The sequence below is a fragment of the Microtus pennsylvanicus genome, chromosome 4 (assembly GCF_037038515.1).
Source record: "Microtus pennsylvanicus isolate mMicPen1 chromosome 4, mMicPen1.hap1, whole genome shotgun sequence".
NCBI classification, from domain to species: Eukaryota; Metazoa; Chordata; class Mammalia; order Rodentia; family Cricetidae; genus Microtus; species Microtus pennsylvanicus.
Window position 1 is genome coordinate 99,654,454 of NC_134582.1, and position 23,283 is coordinate 99,677,736.

The following is a 23,283-nucleotide window of genomic DNA, read 5'->3' on the forward strand; positions in this document are numbered from 1 at the left end:
TTTGGTTTCACTGTGAAAAGATGCATGACTGCCAGACATTTCTTACAGTATTTCCTTAGGACCTCTGCTGCCAAGTCTCTCTTTCATGTTTAAAGAGTGTACCCTTGCTATTCAAGATGGATGGTTCTGGAAACACTTAGACATATCTTCTCACAAAAAGGAGAGAAAAATGAAGCCGCACTATATTCTTTTTTTTAAAAAAATTATTATGATCATATGTGCATTGGTGTTTTGCCGGCAGGTATGTCCATCTGAGGGAGTCAGATCCCTTAGAATGGAGTTACAGACACATGTGAGCTGCCATGTGGTGCTGGGAATTGAACTTGGGTCCTCTGGAAGAACAACCAGTGCTCTTAACCTCTAAGCCAGCTCTTCAGCCTCTGTACTACGTCTCTTAATTCATAGTTATCTTACAACACCCCTTCCATGAATATACTGAATAAGTGCATAATTCAACACAGGAGGGTATTTGAGAAGTAATGGCTTAGGCTGTTGTTGGTCTTATAAAACGATGCTCTTGACCAACACCCTGCAGCTAATTCTCTCCCCAGCCACAGCAACACAACCCCAAGAAGACCCCTGTTCTCTGTCTCCCCCATCATCCTCATGTACAAACCACTATCCTGCGTTGCCTGGACTGCCACAGAAGAAGGAAGCCCCAGGGGAATGCTTGCATTTAGCTGACCATCTCCAGAGCTACACAGCCCAGCCCACAGGCGGGCAAATCCAAAGTTTAGGACTTCCGGGCTGTAGATTGGAGTCAGTTCTACATTTTTGGGGTCTTGAGAGTTTGCAAGTCAATTTGTCTCTCAGGCCCTTGGAACCCCAAAGCTCTGACCTCTGGGGTCCCTTAATATGGCAGGCACTCCTAGCTCGACGGAGTCCTTTGACTGAGGTCTGACTCCTGGCCTGGTGCTGACTTCAGATACGCTGAGGACCCTCCACCACCATCTGCCGCACCCTCTTAACCCTGCTCCCCTTTCCTCTCATCCCAAGCTTCCATTTTCTCTCTCCTCCTTCTTGATTCCCTTTCCTTTGCTCCTTTCCCCACTAATTCCTCTTCTCCTTCCCTCCTCTCTACCTTCCTCTCCTTTTTCCTTCTTTACCTTCTCGCCCCTCCCACTTCCCTCCCCTTTTGTAGGAAAGGCGGTCCATCCAGGGCTCGGCGCTCGGCTGGGCGGCGGATCGACGCTCTCGGCGCTCGCAGCGTGCGGAAGTGCGGCCCTCCGGCTGGCTGCTGCGGCCCGGAGCTGGGGTGGGTCGGCGGGGATCTGTCGCCGGCTGCAGGCTGTGGAGGCTGAAGGTGAGTGTGGTGTCCCGGCCGAGAATGCCCCGGGTCCGGCGGGGAGTCGCGCGGCACGGGATCGTAGAATCTGGGCGAGCTGGAAAGGCACAGTGAGGGGCGCTGGGCTGCGTGTGGGAGCCGCCGAGGAAGCCTTTCTGCTCGCCGCGTCCGCCTCCGCGCAGGCCGCCGGGCTGGATCCTGGGAGGAGCGGCCAGTGTGGACGGCTGGGCTTTTAATCTGCTGAAGACCTCTGCACTGCACTGACGCGGGTGGGAAGCTTCCGTGGTATCTTTACGACTCCGTGAGTCGACTTAGTGAAAGCAGCAAGTGCGTGTTTCTAAGTCAGCCACACCTCTTAGGCCATTTGGTGCTCTTTACTGAAAAGCTAAGGCCACCCAGGATCCCTCTACAAATGCATAGTAAGACTTTGTTTATAAAGCTTAGCGCGTGTGACCCCTCCTTGGTATCAGATTCAGTCAGTGGCAAGAAATTGAAAGTCAAAACAAGGATGACCTAAGTGTGAAAAATTAGGGGTTTGCAAGGGCTAGGTAAAGACAAGAATGCATGCTCGCTGCTTACATGTTCCCTTTTGTTTGACTCAGTAGACAGTATTTTTAAGTAGGGAAACGGAACGTTCCCCCATCTGTTGGGAGCAATTCTTGGAGTCGTTAGAAAGAGCCCCCTTTTTATTGTCAAGTATTTAATTTTCTGTACCAGACATTTTGAATTACCTTTCAAAGGGTGATAAATAAACCTCGTAGATTAAGTTCCAAACATTTTGTAAATGCAGTGTTATAATGTGGGGCTTCAACTTTTGCCACTTAAAACTTCTGAAAGAATTTCCATGATCTTACCTATGTAAGTATATAAAATACATAGACAGTGTAAGCATTCGCTAACCATATTTCATCTTAAAATCATTGAAACAAATCATTTCATCTTAAAACAATTTTTTGAATACATGTAATTTTACCATTTATTAAAGATGAAAGTATTAGTGCTGGATGTATTCATTTCTTTTTACATAAAGAATTGTTTTAGCCAGTGTGGTGGTGCGTGCCTTTAATCCTAGCTCTGGGGATGCAGAGGCAGGTGGCTCTCTCTCAGTTTGAGGCCAGCCGGGTCTACAAAATGAGATCCAGGACAGTTAGGGCTGTTACACAGAGAAACCCTCTCTCAACCAAAAACAAACAAATAAAAGATTAAGTCTTGGTTACATATTTGATGCTACAGGACATTGAGCATCTTCAGCGTCTTTCAGAGTTGATTGGTATCTTAATTTTATAATGGTCAATATCAAAAACATTGCTCTGTATAAATATGTATGTAGACAAAATGGCAGTAGTTAGGGAACATTTTGGAAATTGTTAGAAGTTTGTCCTGACTCCCAAGCAGAAGTCACTGGTGATCTTTTAGAATATTCAAATCCGCAGCTCAAACAGCAGTTCTTCAGATGAAATATCTCACTGAACTGGGTCAGAGACCCAGTCTTCTGATGATTACATGTTGAGGAATGCCAGTAGGAAGTATCTAGTCTTTGTTTTCTGTAATCAAAGCGTTTTTTTTCTTCAGGAGAAGAGCACTCTGTATATATAGCATGTTAGTGTTTTCATTGCCATAACTAAGGACCTGCCAGAAGATACTTAAGGGAGGAAGGGCTTTCTTTCTCTGGCTTCCAGTTTGGAATTATCCGGCCCATGCCAGAGCGGAAAGCATGGCTGCAGGTAGCTCCGTGGTGGCAGGACTGTGCCCTGCATTCCTCACCTCTGGGTGAAAAAGGAAGCAGACAGAAGTCAGGATGTGAGCTGGACTTGAAAACCTCAAGCCCCTGACCCCAGTGACTCTCTTTTCCAACAGGGCTCTTCATCCTAAAATGTTCGGAACTACCTAGAACAGTGTTGGGAGGTGGGGAGGAAGTGTTCAAACATTTGAGCCCCTAGGGTTTTTGTATTCAAATAGTAACACACAGTGAAATCACAGCAATTCTTCACATACAGTAAATTCGCTCTGAATTAAAGTGTTTCAGTTGAACACTCCTGGGTGTTTATTATACATAGGCACAGAGAGAAGGTCAGAATAAAGGCTGGTGAAGTTGGATTGGGTTCTGCTAGTAGCAACACCTTGGGTTTGATTTTTGAATTTATTTTTGATCCTGTGCCCTCAGAAGACTTTCATTTTGCCTTTTTTTCTTTTTTCTCTTTTCCTTCTTTCTTTCCTTCCTTCCTTCCTTCCTTCTTTTCTTTCTTTCTTTTTTTTTTGCTACCTCCACATTCAGTTATACGGCCCTATGTGACTTACAGGATTGCCACCCACAGTTTAAGGACCTATATTCTGGTAAAGACTTTGTATTGGATACACTTCCTAAGTGTGTAGCAGCAGCAGGAAATGCTGGCGATAGACTTGTCTCTCACTTACTCTAGCACAGATTTTCTGGTAGTGTTTCTTTTGAGATGGTCTCGCTGTGTGTTCAGGCTGGTCTTGAACTCCTTGGCGCAAACGGTCCTTCTAGCAGTTTCCTCAGTCCTAGGACACACCACCATGCCTGGCTTTTCTTTTTTTTTTTTCATTTTAAAAACATTTATTTTTATTTTATGTGTATTACTGCTTTGCCTTCATATATGCATGAGTATTGCATATGTGCAGTACTCCCAGAGGCCAGAAGAGGGCATCAGATTCCCTGGACCAGACGACATCCATGTGTTCCCATGTGAGTGATGGGAACTGACCCTGAGTCCTCTGCAAAAGCAGTAAGGGCTCTTAATCACTGAGACCCCTTTAGGCATAGACTGGCTGTCCTGAACCAAACAATTACACAGAAACTAAATTAAAACACTGCTTGGCCAATAGCTTAGACTCTTATTAACTAACTCTTACAACTTAAATCAACCCATTTTTATTAATCTATGTATTACCACGAGAGTTGTGGTTTTCTAGTAAGGTTCTCTGGTGTCTGTCTCTTTACTCACCTCTGTTGGGCCCAGGTTCCTAGTGGTGCCTCTTGCATAGTGTGCACAGTGTGTTTGTAAATGTTTATCCAGTGGAGGGGTTTTAGGCTTACGTTGATAGTAGGCGATTTTGAGATTGATTGGAGTGGGAAATAACATTGATTTGATTACTAAGCAGTATCTAGAAGTGTTGAATGATTTTAAACTCTGGGAAGTGTGTGTATGGACCCCCTGGATTGCCTGCAAAGCTGGGATGGTCAAGGCTGTTCACTATAATCAAACACTTTACAGTATATTTATTTTGATTAGAGGAATGATTGCCTATTGGTATGAGCCTACAAACTTGATATAATTGTAGAGACATTGTGAAATTTTGAAGTTGTAAATATACACGTTGGCCTTTTTGGTCTCAGTTTGGAAATTAGAGTCCAAGTTGTTTCAGTATAGGAGTAAAGGTAACCATTTATGGCTCCACACACTACCATCAGCAAGCTGCATCACCTCAGCTGCCTGACTCACCAGCTTTGGGCCTTGGTTTCCCTTTTTTGTGTATTCAGAGACTTTAAAAAACTTGATTATCTCAGCCATGTGTGACGGTGTATCCCTGTATAGTCAGTACTGGGGAGGCTAATGCAGAAGGATGCTGAGGAAGAGATCATCAGCCTGGGCTGCAGATGTTACCCTGTCTCAAAGCAAACATAAGCAAAGTAGGCAAACAAGAACAGCAAGAGACATCACCTACTGCAGTGTCTCAGTCTTTGAATCTAAAAATCCCCGCTCCCATGAGTCATGTTCCCACATTGTCGCTCCTAGACCAGGGGCTGGGATTAAGGAAGCCCTACTGACACAGGCAGTAATTCTGGTCATCCCTGTCTCTCCCAATTCCAGCATATGACCCAGGCATTCAAAATGACATCAGCCTGGAATAAGAAGGACCATTTTTGTCCTCTCAAAAAAAAAAATAGCTTGAACCACACCGTTGTCATGGGTTGGGTGTTCAGAGAAGAAAGGGTCTGGTGGGACAGAATGAGAGGGGAAGGTCTGAGGAGTATGAAGAGCCAAGGAAGGCCTGAGTGTGGGTGTAACTTGGACTGCCTCTGAGTGGCCAGTGAGCAGTCATGGGCCTCCCTCCCTGCCTCCCCACTCTATACCTCCCTCCCCTTCTTCCCCCTCCCCCTCCCTCCCTGCCTCCCCCTTTCCTACCTCCCCCATGCCTCTCTTCTTGCTTGCCCCTCTTCTTCCCTTCCTCCCTCCCTTCCTTTTTTGAGGTCTTACTGTGTAGCTCCTTAGCCCTGGTTGGCCTGGACTGAGTAGGCTGGCCTCAAACTCAGAGATCCACCCGCCTCTGCCTCCCCAGTATTACCATTCAATGAATTTATAAAGGTCACTTTCAGTTTTAATGTGACTTTGGGAGTAATATAATTGCATTCATTATATTACAGTTTTACCGAGCAAGAAAGCAAGACAAATAGCTTGAGTTACTTGGCTGTGGTCTCATAATGGGAGCTCCATGTGAGTGACATGATGTATGTGTATATAAGTCAGGGGCTTTGCAGGAATCAGAACTCATGCCAGATGGTTCAATTGAGACTTAAATGACTATTTGGAGAGGCATGGCTATTTAAAAGATGGAGGGGCTCAAAGAGCAACAAATAGCGGGAAGGTACCGAGGGAGGAAGTAGAAGCTGTTCAGGGCTGGAGGCAGGGAGGAGTACTTTTTAATGAGGCTGTTAAGGAATCTTCTAGATTGTCACCCACTTTCTGATCTATTCAAAGTCTGTTTGAGCATTTTTCATGCTTTTCAAACTGCTTGTCCATCCACATCAACTCTTAATAAGTGATCTTGCCACATGCTCCAGAAAAATAGGACTGTCTGAGTAGACTTCTGTGGTCCTTGTACTAAGACAGTCTCTTCTCCAGGTATAGATAGAGACACATCTCTGTGCCTGGCTCAGGAGCTCCTCTGCTGTCATTCTGGTCTTGCTAACACAACAGCTCTTGACCTTTGTGTATGCTTAGCAGTTGCAACAAGAAGGGCACCTGCAGAAGAAATCATCTCTCCCTTGTTCTCAGAATCTTGTTCATTTGTTTTTGTACTTCTTCCCTTCGCAGCCATATTTTAAAAATAATTGCTGATATTCCCTTTTCTGTTCAGCTGACCCACTGCCATGACCCTTCTGAAGACCATGGTCCTTCTTGGCCTTCTGATTTCCTAGTGTTCCTTCTGTCCACTGTGGTGCGCAGGGACACAGGTAACCCTTTATGAGTGTTTTGACTGAACAATGCTTTTCTCGGTCCTAGTTTATCTTTAGCCCCTCCCTGTCCCTGGGATATGGGGATCCAGCCTGTGGAGGTTCCACGTGATCTTTTTCTTTAGATTGTCTCAGTGGCATAATTGGTGGCTTTATTTGCTAATGACTTCTGTCTTGTGTAGGTAATTTGTCCTTAGAGGTGATACTTCAACTTTTTTTTCCCCCTGAACAATGCTATTTCTGCCTTTGCAGGAATTAATTTTTGTTGTTCCACATGGATGGGAAGAAGGGACTGTTGTGTGCATAGGATACAATTTGCAAAGGATTTTGAGTGAATAGTGCTGCTTTTATGTGAGGCCACACTTCCTTTTTCCTTTTCTTAAGCAGTGTGACTTCATTGCTGACAGTTTGTCGGCATCCAGGGGTTGAGACACCTTTAGACCTCAGACTTTGGTTGTGCAGTGTGGGAAGATGCTTAGCTGTGGGGCTAATTCTGAGGAAGGAGAAAGATTTCATGAGTGGCTTTTCCTGGTGAGTCTATGCTATTCTTTTTTTTATTTTATTGATTTTATTGAGCTATACATTTTTCATTTTTCTCTGCTCCTCTCCCTGCCTCTCCCTTCCCCTTCAACCCTCTCCCATGGTCCCCATGCTCCCATTTTACTCAGGAGCTCTTGTCTTTTTTCTACTTCCCATGTAAAGAAGACCAGCCTACAAGACACAATCTCAGAGGCCATGTTGTTCTATGAGGATAGCTAGATAATCCAGGTCTATGTAATAAATGAGGTGTGTGGACCATTGAAGGCCTCGTCAGATTTCACCTGTGATCGCTCTTGTTCTGGTCATTATTGCTTCCTGGCCACCTCAGGTGCATTCTCACCCTCAGTTCCATATGTCCACATGGAGTAGGAGATAATAGTTTTTCTCCATCTTTAAACAAATAGACATGAGATAAAATTAAAAAAATTAAATACCATTTATTTATTATTACTTTAATACTGTATTTCCTGCCCTAACAGTCTAAAATAGAAACTAAAATGTAATCTTTTTCATTAAAAACCATAGGTAACATATTTCCATTACTTTTCATTTGTGAGGTAGAGAAGGAAACGTGCTCTGTAGAAAGCGCAGGGACGGCCAGGCAGGATGCTCTTGCCCCCTCGCTGCCTTTCTGCAGACCCTTTGAGACCTTGAGTCTTTGACCAGGCCCCACTGCAGAATAGTTTGAACTCTGTGACCTCTTTCAGGTTGGGTTGGCTTTTATTTTTGTTAACTATGGTTTTGCATTGAGGCCTGAGGAAAAGGATTAGTCACTGATTATTACAATTTCTGACATCCCAGGAATTAATTTTTTGTTTTTGTTGACTGTAGTTTTTGCATTGAGGCCTGAGTATTTTTTGATTCTAGAACTCTTTTTTTGGTTGTAATTTAGTTTTCTGACTTTTTCCTAACATTATTTCTACCAGTTAATTTTAAAATGTACTTTTAACCTGAAATTCTGTAACAGGCAATAGCAATTCACTTTAAAAAAAATTCTACTAATAGTTATTTTGGAAAATTAAGTTTATGCCTTAATGCAAAAAGGGAAAATTATAAAATTAAAAGTTTCTGATTTCAAGCTGGCTTGGTGGGTCAGGTGCTTGCCGTGTTAATATGAGTCTCTGAGTTGGATCCCCATCACCCTTGTACCAGCCTGGCATCTCTTATTCTAAGACTGAGGGTTGGAGACAGGCAGCTAAATCCCTGGAGCCAGCAGGCATCCTAGCAGAATGGGGAGCGCCACCTTAAGTGCCCGAGAGAGAGAGAGAGAGAGAGAGAGAGAGAGAGAGAGAGAGAGAGAGAGAGAGAGAGAGAGAGAGACTGAACACCAGGAAGGTGGAGAGCTACAGCAGGGGAGCCCTCCTCACTTGCACGCATGGGGGAGCACACCTGCACACATATCACACACAGCACATATGCACGTGCACACGCCTGCACACACTCTTTTTCCTGATCTCTGTTGCAGAAACCCTTTAATGTATGCCATTAATAATGAAGAGATAGACTGTATAATCTGTCTAATATAAATCCATAAAGAAAATGCGAGGCCAGCCTGGTCTACAACAGCTAGTTCCAGGACAGGCTCCAAAGCCACAGAGAAACCCTGTCTCAAAAAAACCAAAAAAAAAAAAATGCAATTATACATTATAAACTATAAGAAAAGATGGCCTTTTGACTTTATTTTAATGAAATGCTTTTATAGTAGTGATTTTCTCTTTTGACCTGTGATGGATAGGAGGTTAATTGATGTTAAATGGATGCTTTGTTAATCCTTCATCAGCTACTAAATTGGTATGGGGGAGTCCAGGTCAAGACTGCACAGGGCCACGACCAGATTGTTTTCTCAAGGAGGGTTATGGATTCCACCCTCCCCTTCTCCCCCAAAGCCCACACCACTCTCCAGCTGTCTGTGCAGGGCCCTCTTCCATCTCCTTTCCTGCTCTCTCCCCTCCCCTCATCCCTCTAGCTCTCTCCACCCTCTCCGTCTGCCCCCCCCCCCCATCTGCAGAGTGACAGCTTGTAGACGTTGCGTGCGAGTGAGCGGGACTGGCGCTGTGTGGTCCGAGTGTGTGGTCTCCAGCTCCGAGGAGAGGCTGCTAACAGGGTGGATGAGAGAGAGCAATACTGTTTACTTTAATTTATTTCGGATGCTGGAATTGCGCTCAGAGTTTCTCCTAAGCTCGACTGCACTGCAGCTGCAGTGCAGGCTGAGCTGCCCTGGCCTCTCAGACAGGCACTTTCCTCAGCATCTGCCTGGTTAATCCCCTGTGGCTCAGAAATGTTAATGGCACTGCTGAGTGCTGGCTGTTTCCTTTCACTGTGTCAGGATATATGGCCTTGAAGAAATTTCTTTTGCGAGGGAGCTAGACAAATAAAGCAAAAATTGTAAGATAGCGACAAAGTTGATGTATTTTTAGAAATTGGGAAAGCTGTCATTCAGAATTTGGATTGAATGAATCCAACTGTGGTCATGTAGAAGAATCTGGGAGTTAGGTGACATCTGCCATGTTTAACCATTTTAATAACATAAGCCAATTTAAGCTGATGGTTGATTCCTTGACCTTCTGTGGAAACGCCCATTGATTTTGGCATGCCTGTTTACTCTTGTTTTGTCAGCAGGGAATATTGTTTTATTTCATCTTCAATGTCTGACAAATTGAGGCAAATGAAACCTTGTTTTATATTGTAGTATACAGTAGGGGAGTATTTTCTTTCCTAACACTCGGGTTATGAACAGCTCAATAATATTTCCTTGGTGTTATTTCTGAACATTTTTGTTGAGGTGTTCAAGTGCGTTGTTATTTGAATAAACAGCTATAGGCTTCTTAACATTCCTTGGGATTTGTGCATTGTTTAGCTTTTCTGTCCTGTCCTTCTGGCACTCTTGCTGGAGTGGGTTTGCTTTGTTGATGAGTTGTCCAGTGAGAACAAGGAAGTCTAGGCCAAGGGCATTTTTTCAGAGAGGCCCTTGTATTCCACACCCCACCGCACCTCCATCTACCTTTAGCTCTGAGTTGTACATGAATTCATTTGGCATCCTCAAGAGGGTTGTCTCCCCTTCCTCCTCCTGTGTCTCTCCACTGAGGACAAGGTTTTCCTTAGCACCTGTGTCTAAAATCAGGAGACTTCAAGTACTTCTAAAACTTTAAAAAAAAAAATACAACCATCTTGCTATTTCTTCTGGTGTTCAACTTCCTTGGGATTATGTATTTGCAGTGATAATGATGTTTGTTACTCTAATGAAAAATTATGAACTAGTTAGTCTGTTCTCCAAGTTGGGTGGCCATCACCATTTATTCTAGAGTATTTTCTTTAATCCTGAAGGAAACCCTGAATATCTCATCAGTCCTTTAACATTCCTTGTTCCTGTAACTACAACTAATTAACTTTATTTTCAGGATGTAGTTTTTCATTTGTTTATTTATATGGGCGGCTCGTGTGCCATGGCTCATGTGTAGGGATCAGAGGATAATTTAGTGGGGAGTCTGTTCTCCTTCCACCATACAAGGTCCCTGCTGCCGTGACTGAGGAGCCTGTAAAAGAGCCAATCAGTGAGCTCTGTGTTCCTGGAACCTTGCACTCTTCCCAGGGATCAGGCTAGTTGGAGGAATAGGAATTCCCATGACCATCCTGGCCTTGCTGCGGAGGTAACTCCATAAACACAACTTCACAGGAGAAATGAACACGTGTGGGGCAGAGTGATCAAGGGTATGACCCCATGTATTTCCCTTCTTCCACTGCCGGGGGGCCAGGAATCAAACTCTGGCAGTCAGTCTTGACTACAAGCACTTTTACCCTCTGAGCCATCTTATGGGCGCCACTATTCTGCTTTCTGTGTGTTGAGTTTATTTGTTCTGACCTTTCTGTTAACTTGACTGTTTGTGTTACTTATGGTAAAGGAATAGTACTACTAGTCATGACCTGAGACATTTGTAGACAGAAGTTTCTGTCCTGCCCAGTCCTGCAGTCAAAAATGTTCAGTCCCAAAGAAACACACAGAGGTTTATATTAATTATAAACTATTTGGCCTATTAGATCAGGCTTATCATTAACTAGCTCTTACAACTTAAATTAACCCATAATTCTTGTCTATTTAGCCACGTGGCTTGGTACCTTTTCTGAGTAAGCCATCTTGCTTCCTTTGCATCTGGCTGGTGACTCTGCCTTTCTCTTCCCAGAATTCTCCTAGTCTGGTTGCCCTACGTATACTTCTTGCCTGGCTACTGGCCAATCAGTGTTTTATTAAACCAATATGAGTGACAGATCTTTACAGTTTACAAGAGCATTCTCCCACAGCAGACATTTATGTAAGGAGTAAAAATCTTCTTTATGTAGAAAGAAAAAAATCCCTATAAATGATGGCTAAGTCAAATAATGATAGCTAAAAATGCACTTGTGTTTTGGGAACATGATGGCTTTAGACTCACATATGACAGGAATGTCATGGAGCGCACTGTCTTCTCAGTTGTCTGTCATCCATAGCAGCGGTTACCTCTACAGCTGCCTTTTAAAACCTTCTCCGGGCTCTGCCACTTCAAGTGCTTATGGTTGCAGATAGGAAACTCTGAAAGAGTGGTCCTTGATTAACTGAATCCCGCTCTTCTAGTTGAGCTGTTTCTGGGCTGCTCCTTCAGGAATGAACTGGACAGGAAAAGGGCCACTGCCTTAGGAGCAGGTCAGGTCTTAAGAGCGGTGGACAGAAGGTCTGTAGAGTATGGAAGTAAGCAGTGTAGCAGACAGTGCTTTGGACACACTTTGTCGAAGACAGGTTCATTTCTTTGGACTTTTCATGATTTAGAACTGAAAGATTGTTACATTTTATATATTGTCAGTACTGTCCCTTTTTCTTTCATGTATGGTTTTTTTAAACTGAAAAAACAAACAATAGTTTTTTCTTTTTTGGTGATACTAATGAACTAACGTAGGGTTCTATCTATGCTAAGCACATGGGCTCCCACTGAGAGGTGTCCTTGGCCTGGAACTCACTCTGAAGCCACATAGGCCTTGAGTGATCCTCCTGCTTCAACCTTCTGAGTGTGTGTATGTGTGTGTGTGTTGTGTGTGTATGGCTTGTAGGTTTATGTCACCAGTTTGGAAAAAAACAGATTTTTCTGATATCAAGATTGGTGAAGGGGGTAGGACTCATTTCAGTGAAATAATGAAAAGTTTCAAACCTACTTAGACATTTGAATTTTTGGTTCTTCAGGTAATTCTTTAGAGAAACAACAGAATATTGATCTTTGCACCTCTTGTGCCCTAGGAAAGAAACTACTCAGCTCAGATCTTGTTGCTTAAGTGGAATCCATCTCACTTTATTTTCCTGTAGCATGTTTTTGTATTGGTGATCAAGCGTAGCTGTCATGATTGATTGCCAGTGTACGGTGTAATTAGCAAACTCAGGTTCTATGGTAGCTTCTGGTGATGGTTGTTATGAAGATTTATTGATTTAGCATTGTCAAGATGGCTCAGGGGAGAAAGGTTAGTACCATGCAGGCCTGACAATCAAATAGTTCAGCCCCCAGAACCTAACCTACATAACAGTAGAAGGGAGAACTGACTCCACAGAGTTGTCCTCTGACCTACGCGCGCGCACAGACACACACACACACACACACACACACACACACACACACACACACACACACACGGTGTGGGAGAGCGAGAGGCAGTTGGAGGTAGAGAGGGAGGGAGGGAAGTGTTGCCAGGGTAATGTAATGGCAAGGTGACTCAGTTGAGCTTGCTGTGCAAACCTAATGACTTGGGTTAGATCCCCAGGATCCACATCACAGCGGAAAGAGAGAACTGACCTCACAGAATTGAATTCTGACCTCCACACGCATGCCATACTGATCATGTGTCCTTATACATATGCGCACACACACCAACAAACTACAAAACTAAAAAAATAAAAGCCTCCAGAGCATGTGGGACACAGCCCAGAGACAAAGAATGGCATGTCTTCTGCATTAGAAGGCCCAGTGATGTTTCTCTCAAAGGCCTCAGTTCATGATTTTGCATAGCTGGAATTTCACATGGTCTTTGAGGTCCCTGCTGTTCTGGTTGAAAAACTTATAAAAGAGCCAAACCAGAGAGTCTTGTGCTTGTGGAGCCGCACAGCCCAGGCACTGGGGGTCTGGCACAGTGCTGGATGTAGGAGTTCAGATGACAGTCCTAGTCAATGTCATAGTCTACCTCACAGGAGCAGGTGTAGGGCAGAGTGACAAAAGGGTCATTCTAATGACCAGTGTTCTCTGCTCTCCCCCTTGGGTTCCCATCCAGAGTGCTGCCTCGGGGTATGCTCTACTTTGTGTTTGTTCAAGGCCCGCCTGTACTTCCTAAATTGTGTATCCATACTCAGAGCCACAGACAAAGCATCTAGAACTCTATTTAAAGCATCTTTTTTTTTTCTGACCCCTTTCATCCCCTCCAGTGTCATCTACTCTAATTAACCTATGGTGTGATCTTTCTCACTCTTTCTGTGTGTTCATTCACGCATGCATACCTTCTTATATACTTTCAGTAAGGTAGCTTTTGTTTTGATTTCTGGAACTGATGCTGGAGAGATGGCTCAGGTGATCCTTCTCTCCAGTTCCCATCATACTGGGAGGACTTTGAACGGCAGCTTCAGGATTTAGAAGCAGTGTAGAGAGATAGGAGGTTATGGTCCCCAGGAGGCATGCTTTAGCCTAGGGAGCATGAGCCTAGGGGAGCCTTGTAGCCACCTGCAAGGTGGCTCCTAGACACTTTTTTATAGTCTCTATTTTGTAGATTTTCTTTTCACTTTGGGCCAGACTCTGCAAGAAACTGTTCACAGTTTAAATATAATTTATGGTGATTTTTTCATTTTTTTAAACAGTGTTTTGTGAACTTTTCCAAGGAAGTCTGACCTAAATTCTAGTTATTATCAAAGCAAAACACCTCAAAGAGAGTAAAAGATAGATTATTCTGGATTCAAATGTGAGTGACCCTGGCCTGGGAACATAGCTCGATGTTCCAGTGTGCTAATCGTGTCATGAAGGTTTATAGTGAAAGAACAAAGTCATAAATCTAGACACCTTCGAAATGCACTAGGAATGAGCCCTGAATCCAAGTAAGGAAACCTGTCTCAGGCCTCAGACTATAGCAGAAGATGTTTGCCTTTTGATTAGTAGAAGTTAGTGTGCTCTGTTGTGTGAATAGATTCAGAAAAGTTTTGCCTGTTAGTTACAAGGATGTTCAGTCAGCAAGGAATGGCTATGAGGAGTCTGAAGGTAACCTGTTAAGATTTGTGGTTAGGCTGTGGGACTGCAGGATTCCAGCGAGCACCGAACTTCCCATCAGTCACTAAACCTTGCAGGAGATTTCATGGCAGGTGCTTCTCTTTCCAGAGCTCTTGCTCAAATGGCCATCATATGATAGTATGTAATAGAGTATGTAACAGGCTACTTCCAAGGCTAAGCAAATGCTCTAAGTTGTTTATATTGAATTATGAAGGGCAATGAAGTGGCCACGAAGAAATCTCAGTTACTTATTTACAACTGCTGTCTAGGAACTGTCACGGCAGTAGATTTGGCTCTGTTAGGGCGCAGGTTTGGAAGCACTGCAGTCTGCACTGTAAGGCACTGGCCCTTCTTGTTAGGAAGTAGCACACTGCTAAAGCTTTGCTTGCTCTGAGCTGCTCTTGCATTGAGATGTTATACAGAGAATTGGTTCAGGAGGAACTACTGACCTTGGTGTTGGGAACGTCTTCCTGTTAAAGAGAGGAGGAGGAATATCCCAGCACCACAGGTGTTGAGGATAAGTTGAACCACCTGACCAGAGGAACAAAAGTAAACCGGAAATGATTGTCTTCCTTTGTTTCCCCTCTCGGTTTAAACTGCGGAAGAGCTTTAGGGTGCTCGTGTTTCCAACTCCTTCAATAAAGCACAGCTTAAAGATTCAGTTCTTGATTTTTGTTGGTATGTCTTGCAGCAGGGCACACACAGGTTTGATGTTTGTATTTGTTTAGTCAGTTTGCATGATTCAAATTTGGCTAGTTGTGTTAGAGTAGCCTTGGAGGCCATTGCAGATCTAAGGGCTCTGTTGAGGCCCATTAAGAACAAGCTGTTTCCGCCTGGTCAAAGAATGGCATCTACCTCTGACCCTGGATGGAGACATGACATTCTGATCTGCTCCAAAGATTAGAATATTGCATAGTGTTGTCTCCTCCCTTGAGAGCTGGGCCTGTCAATCACCTGGTCAAGAGACCACCCTTCAGGAAGCCAAGCCAAGGAGGTAGGAATAATTATCCCCTCAACCGGATAATTTATTTACCCTTCTGAGAGGCTTTTCCTCTGTTGTAGTCATTTGCAGAGCTCCCAGCATCTAATGGATGGATGCCTGTTGGCTTTTTTTTTTTTTTTTGGGTTGCTCAGAAAAGTGTTACTTTTAAATTTTTCTTCTTTGGGATAGTTCTGTTTCCTTTTGTGTATTTGCCAAGGCCTGGGCACTTCCTGCATACTCTGTGCTTTCTCACGCTTTTCTCAGAAGCTCCACTCCCCTCTGCCATAGCTGCTTGCTCTTCTCCATCACCTAAGCCGCCTGCTTTCTTAAAGGCTTGCCTTTCTTCCTCTTCTTCATCCTCCTTCTGCTGGCAACTGCTGAGATTTTCGGCTAGTTGGACCTGTTGTTTTATCTTTCAGACTCTTAATAAAATTCGCCTTTCTTCCAGGTCTGTTTCTAAATTCTTTCATTAATGAGACTAAGAACTTAAAGTGTGAACCTTGATTTCCCTGTAAGTATTGTGTGTGAATTGTGACTGATTTAACATTTTTTGCTTAATTTCTTGTTTTGCATTTATTAGTTCTCTTTGGCCCTGGAATAGCAATATAAAGCTTAATTAGGAATAGATTCTGCTATTTCTTAGTTTGCCCTTTTTGGATCATAGGACATATTCAGCTTCATGTTTAATTATGTAAGTCACAAGCAATATTTTTGGTCATTGTTTGCCATCATGTCGACCTGTCTGGAGCCTGGTGGCTAAAACTGATACAGAATAGACACCATCACAGCCACAGTGTAGTCCCATTGTCTGCTTGTTCCTTTTTAGACAGGATCTGAAGGTACTAGAGACGGAGCCTAGGGAGTCTGGGCACGTAGGACGCAGGGGTTAGGTTCCTTCAAAGGAAACATAAGACATAATTTCAGAAAGGTCATGATGTTAGCATGAGGTTGTGAATTTGAGGGACACTGCTGTGTTCTGAACCTCCAGTTTTACCTACAGGTTTGTGTCTGAGGCTTGGTCTTCAGTTGTGTCTTAGTGTCATTTCTGTTGTTGTGATAAAATACCCTGATGAAAGCAACTTAGATGAGAGAGGCTCATTTTAGCTCACCATTCCTGGTATGTCCATTGTTGTGGAGAAGTCCAGGTAGCAGGGACTCAAGGCATATAGTTGCATTACACCGATAGCCAGAATCAGAGTGAAATGGATGCGAACACGCTGCTTGCTATTGTGTTCAGTTTATTTTCTCCACTCTTACGCAGTTCATGCAGCTGAGCTACTGGCGTAGTGCATAGAGACCAACTATGCTGTTCAGTGTCTTGCTATACACAGAGCAAGCAGCCTTTACCACAAAGATTGGTTTTTTCCAAACTTGGATTATTGCTGCAGTGGAGAACTCCAGTCTGGGATGAGAAGCACGAGATACTCTGGTTCTTCCTGACCTGAGCAAGGCTTGAGTGCTGTTGGAACACCATGAGCATCATCAGAGCTGCCATCCTGGAGAAGGCTTCCAGGACAGACTTAGCAGGGTTTAGCCTGGGAGAATGGCCGTCAGGCAGGAACAGTGCAGAAGTTGAGAGACTTGGCAGAGGCTGGCTGGTACCCTGGTTTTAATAATCAGTAAGAATTTGACATCAAGTAAGACTATAAAGAAACAAGGTTATTAAACACTGCAGTCTGAAGCAGTAATCTAGGAACATGCCCAGAACAGTAATTAGTGTTCACGGTAACAGAAAAAAGTGTGGTAACTTTTGTGGTGATTTTTTATTTCTTGCTGTGCTGGGGATTAAAACCAGAGCTTTTCCTATGGTAGGAAATGCTCTACCACTGAGCCACATTTCCAGCTCAGAATTTATTAGAGGTGAGTTTTGTCTCATGTAATACTGAAAAGGCAAATGCAGAGTAGAAACATCTTGGCCAAAATACTTGAAAATTACAGATATATTTTTAAAGTATAAAGCCTCTTACTTAGAAATTTCTTTTACAGGAAATGTCTCATTATTTGTGATCTATTAAGTGAAACCCTGCTATATTATGCTGTATTTTACAAACATATTTTCAAAAATCCTCATTATCATTGGCCTCTACTAAGTAAAGTAAGTAAAACCTTGCCATATCATGCTCTATGCTTGTAAACAATTTTAAAAACTATTAGAAAGTTTCTGTCCCTCCTTATCCTGAGGGTTTTGTGGTCCTTAGAAATCTCTTCTACTTATAGAGAGTAAAAGAGTTTTTATTTCATGTGTGCATGCATACTTGCATGCATGTGTACATGTGTGTAGATGCCTAGGATCGACATCATGCATCTTTCTTTACTTTTTGAGACAGCTTTGAGCTCAGGGATGACATTACAAGTACATACCATACCATTATGCCCTGCTTTTATAAGGATTCTGAGGATCTGGGTCAGGTCCTTCTGCTCAGCCTACCCGTCTTCCAGCCCTCATGTTTTGTTTGTTTTTCAGTTGTTGTTAAGAGACACCATTACCAAGGCAACTTTTAGAAGAAAGAGTTTGTTGGTGCTTACAATTTAGAGGGTGAGTCATGACTATCATGGGCAGGGAGCATGTGAACAGGCAGGCATGGTGCTGGAGCAGTCATTGAGATCTCACATCCTGAGACACAAGAGTGAGACAGAGTGTGGGGAGGGAGGGAGAGCACACAATAAATAACTAGGAATGGTTGTGGGCTTTTGAAACCACAAAACCTACCCCCGAGTGGCACCAAAAAGGCCACACCTTCCAGCCCTTCCCAAACAGTTCCAACAACTGGGGACCAAGCATTCAAATATATGAGTCTGTGGAGGCCGTTCTCATTTGAACCACTACATCTCATCTTTAATTTTCCAGTAGCTGAAAATATTACAATATACTGCTGCAGTTTATGGCTTACTTGCTACATTGGTCAAATCTTTTGATAATACAGTTTTAAAAGGAAAATTACTAATAAAAATACATACAGTTCAAAATACAATTTTATGATATTTCTTTCTGTTAATCTTTCATAAACATAAATTTTAAAGCATAGTGCACACTTCTGGTTTTTACCTTTAATTCAATACACTCATATTCCATTAAAATAATTTAAATTTTAGGTTCCCCTTATATACTAAAGCTTGGAGTTATTGTAAAGATTATTTTTGAAGTTTAGTAATATATGTTTTATAAAAATACTTTGTAGTTTCTAGTCTGGAATGCAAGAAACTTAGAGATTACTCCCTTTTGTTCCTCTAATAAGAAAAATACTTTAGTTTTTTTCTTTTTTAAAAAAGAAAGTCCCTGGCTTAAATCCTATATTTATCACAAGGCAGACTGCTGCCCTACATGCAGAGACAAACCGGTGGATACAGAGGTTTGCCATTGTTAGCACAGCAGACCCTGTTCCACGGTTACCTAGCACTGGGTTAATCAGCATACCATGTGCGACAATTTGGAGAAAAACAAACATTACAAACATGCTTAGGTATAACATAGATATGAGAATTAATAGCTTACAACTCCAATTACATGTCAAAGGCTCTAATGGAAACAGTACCTGACATATTAATAAATAAGTGTTGTAAATGAACATTGTATCCTACATCATCCTGTTCCATCCCATCCTTACCAACATTTCATTCCATTCTATCCCTGTATCACATTTTATCTCAACATTCTCTGTCATCCCATCTAGTTCATTGTTTTGTTCTGTCCCATTCTAAAATTCCGTCCCATTCCAAAATTCCTTTCCATACCAGCAACCTGCCCTTTCATCTGTGTTGGTCAGCTTCCTGTCACTATGATGATATACCTGATACAATTATAAAGAGAAAACATTTATTTTTGGTTCATATTATAAGGTTTGAGGCCAGGCAGCACGGTATGGCAGGCATGCGTGGAGGAGCAACACCATTTCTCTCATGTTCCAGAGAGCAGGAAGAAATAGAACAGAGGTGAGGATCCCATAGTCTCTTTGAATGTGTGTCCCAGTGGCCTGAGGGCTAGGCTCCACCTTCTAAAGGTCCTCTGCAGCTCCCAGTAGCACCATCCTGGATAGCAAACATTTAACACAGTAGCTTTTGTGGGTCATTCTATGCCCAAGCTACAGTAGATGCTGACCTGAATGTCTCACGGACTTTGGCATCTGTAATGTGTTCAGTTCTAGAAGCAGGCTAGGTACCATATACTATGGTCCCCTTCTTCTGGGACCAAAAGTACAAGGGCCCCGTGGTAGATACAGCAAGTCTTGGAGTCATCCTCTCTATGAAAATCACTGCATCCCTGAGTTTTGATGGTTGGAACATAGTGTAAGTGCAGGAGCAGACAGAGGATTATAATACATTCCCCTGTATCTGTGATATGTGACAACTTGAAATATCTGCTCTTCAATAATCTGATCATTAGAAAGATGAGCATGTTAGAGGGAATCCTGAGGGTACTGATGGACAAATGGAGGCCATGAAGCGTGTGATGGTTTAAATGAGAATCCTCCCCCCCCCCCACACACACTCGCATAGGCTCATATATATGTGTTCTTAGTTTTTAGGTTTTTAGTTGATGAACTGTTTGGGAGGATTAGGAGGTGTGTTATTGCTGGCAGGTTTTGAGGTTTGTAAAGCCCATGCCAGGCCCAGTGTCTGTTTGTCCGTTCATCCCATCTGTCTGTCCATTTTTGCTGCCTGTGGATCAAGGCTATATAAAGCTCTCAACTGTGTGCTTTCCACCATGATGATAAATGGACTAACTCTTAAATTGTTAACAAGCCCCCAGTTAAATGTTTCCTTTGAAAGGAGTTGCATTGGACTTAGTCTCTTTGCAGTAGTAGAACAGAAAGATAAGATAAAGAGGAACTGAAAGCTTACATAGAGCCACTGGTTGCTATAATCTTCTACCCAAGATGCTGCTGTCCATGGGCTAGGATTGGGATGAGATTCAGGGCTCATTTGGAGCCAGAAGTGAGATCAAGGAGTAACCAGTCATGAGACCATGGGCTCTAAGAGACCTTAGAGAGCTTGCATCAGTGTGGAATCCCTGCCTCATTGAAAACAGTGGGGCTAAACAAACATCTCTGTAATAGAATGAATATAGAAATTTGAGCTGCGTACTCCATATTTCACATGTTCAAGACTCTAGGAACAACAGGAAAAAAAGACAAATAAATTTCACATATAAATACCTATTTTTTTAAGTATAAAGAGCACCATAAGCAATATGAAAGAAAGCCAAGGATTAATCTGGGCAGTGTTTACAGGGACAGAGGGCTAATGTTCTTGCCAGAGATTTTATTCTTTTGTTATTCATTTATTTATTTGAGATAAAAATCTCACTATGCAGCTTAGACTGGCCTTGGAATGTAATCCTAGCTTTCCTTAAACCTATGATCCTCCCTGCCTCTGGCTCCCAGTGTTAGAATTATTGGCATGTGTCACCAGACAGACCTTTCCAGAGATCTTAAAAATCAAGCAACAAACTCCATAAAAAGCCATGAAAGTAAAATTGACATACATACCGTGCAAGTTGAACCTAAGTTATTCTTCCCATCGCATTGCTACATACAAAATAGATTGTTAGGTAATGGTGCTGGTGGGAAGTTATGTTGATAGAATTTTCTCTACGACAGTTTGGTAACATAGAAGAGGTTTATGTGTACGTGGTATGACCAGGAGCTCCCCTTTAAATTTAAGCAAGTAAATATTGACAATATTGTGTAACAACTATTCATTGTTAGTCTAATAATAGGGCAAAATTGGATCGTGTGAGTTCCTCTTGTGGAATAATTACTTCATCAGTATAATGGAAAATCAAGCAGTCACAAACAATGATATACACTTGTTTTTGTCTAGTGGTATGGAATGATGTCCATTATATATGTAATTTAGGTGCAAATATCAGGTTGTAAAGTGCATGTCTAATTTACTTTGTATGACACGTATGACATTTGCAAGTAATGTCCAGATTGAACAAGACTATATATATTTGGTATATGCATGTACCAAAATGTTTTTAAAAGGGCTGGTTATCTCAATGATGCTTTAAATTGTGGTCACACTGTAGAGTGTCCTTCTTATGAGATGACCGGAAGCAGTGAAGCATTCAGATAGGGCAGGCAGGTGGAGGTCGGGAGGTGAGGATGGGCCCAGAGGCCATCTTCCCATAGCATTTGCCTTAAGTGACCTCAGATGGAAGTGGGCCTGCATGCAGGTGGAACCCAAGTGTAGTCAGTACAGGGGCTGGAGGGAGCGGCGGCAGGGCGCACCCCAGGCTGGGTAGGTGAGCCAGCTGCGCCCCGAGCCGGAAGGGTAAAACCGGAAGGGTAAGCCGGCTGCACCCTGGCCGGAAGGGTGAACCAGCTGGCTTCTCTGTCAGCTTTCTCTTCACAATACTCCGTCTACCAGACGGGCGCCATGAGGTTTCGGGCCAGGATCACCAGCAAGAGTGTTCTAGAACTCTTTATCCAGGTCAGCGGCACCGTAACAAAGCTGGCGAAGGTCTGTGTGCTCCGCGTGTGCCCGGACAGGCTGTGCTTCTGCCCCACAGGTCTTCCTGGTGAGGCCCGGCTGTGGGGTGAGGCGAAGCGGGGCGTCTTCCACCACTTCTGCATGGAGGGTGTTTCGGAGGAGTTCAATGAGATCTATCTAGAGCTGATGTCTGAGCATCTGGCCAGAGCCGTAAAGAATGCGGGCAACGCTTCATCCCTGAAGCTCCAGCTCACCAACAAGCTTCGTCCCTGCCTCACTGTGGTGGTGGAGCTGGCGTCGTGTCCTGGCCACACCCGCGCCATGGTCCACGACTTGCCTGTGAAGGTGCTTCCTAGAAGGTGGTGGAAAGAGTGCACCGAGCCCCGAGTTTGGGCCTCTGATGTGAGTGTTTATCTGCCATCTTTGAAGACCCTGAAGAACATGGTGGAGAGGATGGCAAACGTGGGCAATCGTGTGCTGGTGGAAGCAAACCTAAATGGCAAAATGAACTTGAGCGTAGAAACTGATGTAGTGACAATTAAAAGCTATTTTAAAAATCTTGGAAATCCTCCAAAGGCTGTTATGGGTGCGACTCAAGGTGAAGACCCAGAGAACATGGTGCAAGTGAGGGTGGACAATAGGAAGCTGCTACTATTTTTTGAAGGACAGCAGATAAACCCCACAATGGCTCTATGTAATATTTTGAGCAATACTCTGCTTCATCTTGTTTTGGTTCACGATGGTGTCTCTCTTCAGTATTTTATCCCTGCTTCATAAATAGTCAAGCAGTCCTGCTTTTCTTTTTCAAAGAAATCTTAATTCAAGATCTTTCCAGAACTGAAACTGAGTTACTTGAATGAAAAGCCTGCTCCCGGTGGATTATGTAGGGTGTTTGCTTTGTTGAGTGCTCCTTTTGTAAAATGTTAGGAAACGATGGAGAAAAAATTGAATAGTTCATGTGCCTGCTTTTTGGCTTTGACAGTTAAATTATATTCAACTTTGTTGTTTTGCAAAAAAGGATTGCAATAAAAAATAGCTGAATCCTGAAACAATTGTATTACTTTATTATGAAATACTATTGTGAAGAATGAGAAATTTCTCCTCTTAAACATATATTATTTTGAGAGACTTTTAACTTAATAAGCTCAGTTTCTCTGAAAAGTATAAGATGGATTTTGTACTTGTGTGTACATATTTAATAGCATACTATTAAAATTGTTTTGTCTGGGTTCCAATTTTGGGAAACATTTTGAGAAGATTCCAAGATCTTCAGGTTTGTGCCTATGCTTGAACAACATACATCTGACTTTCTAATAGCATGGATTCGAATTGCTTTGGTCCACTGATTGGCAGATTTTTTTTGTGTGTATGGATATTTGTAATTTTTTTTAATCCAGAGGATCCCTGCAGCATAAAATACTTTAAAATGAACAAAATCCATACATATATGTAGATTGTATATATTTGCTAAGTTAACATTTATCAGTGCTTAAGCATGCAGACTAAACATGGTGCCGTTCACAATGGAGGTAAACGTGAAGATGCGGTCTGGCCACATAACATTAGCTGTGGTCCATACTGTACT

At 42.9% G+C, this 23,283-nt stretch overlaps 2 protein-coding genes across 4 annotated transcripts in view; both read left to right on the forward strand.

The window, feature by feature from the left end:
* The first annotated feature begins 1,179 nt into the window (after positions 1-1,179).
* Exoc2 (exocyst complex component 2) overlaps positions 1,180-23,283 on the forward strand; it is a 165,575-nt gene continuing 143,471 nt past the window's right edge. For 2 of the 3 annotated variants that reach the window (XM_075969965.1, XM_075969967.1), the window contains exon 1: positions 1,180-1,303. The gene's annotated coding sequence lies outside the window, so the exon portion shown is untranslated. Of the gene's footprint in view, positions 1,304-6,463; positions 6,483-23,283 lie in introns of those variants that run through there. The other variant, XM_075969966.1, reaches the window with a different exon arrangement.
* On the forward strand, positions 21,613-22,475 carry Hus1b (HUS1 checkpoint clamp component B). Its single transcript, XM_075970975.1, has one exon. The coding sequence runs from the start codon at positions 21,645-21,647 to the stop codon at positions 22,473-22,475; it is 831 nt and encodes a 276-aa protein (XP_075827090.1). The 5' UTR covers positions 21,613-21,644.

Bases quoted from the DNA above. Each gene is read 5' to 3' on its own strand.
- Hus1b (XM_075970975.1), top strand. From the start codon at position 21,645: ATGAGGTTTCGGGCCAGGATCACCAGCAAGAGTGTTCTAGAACTCTTT.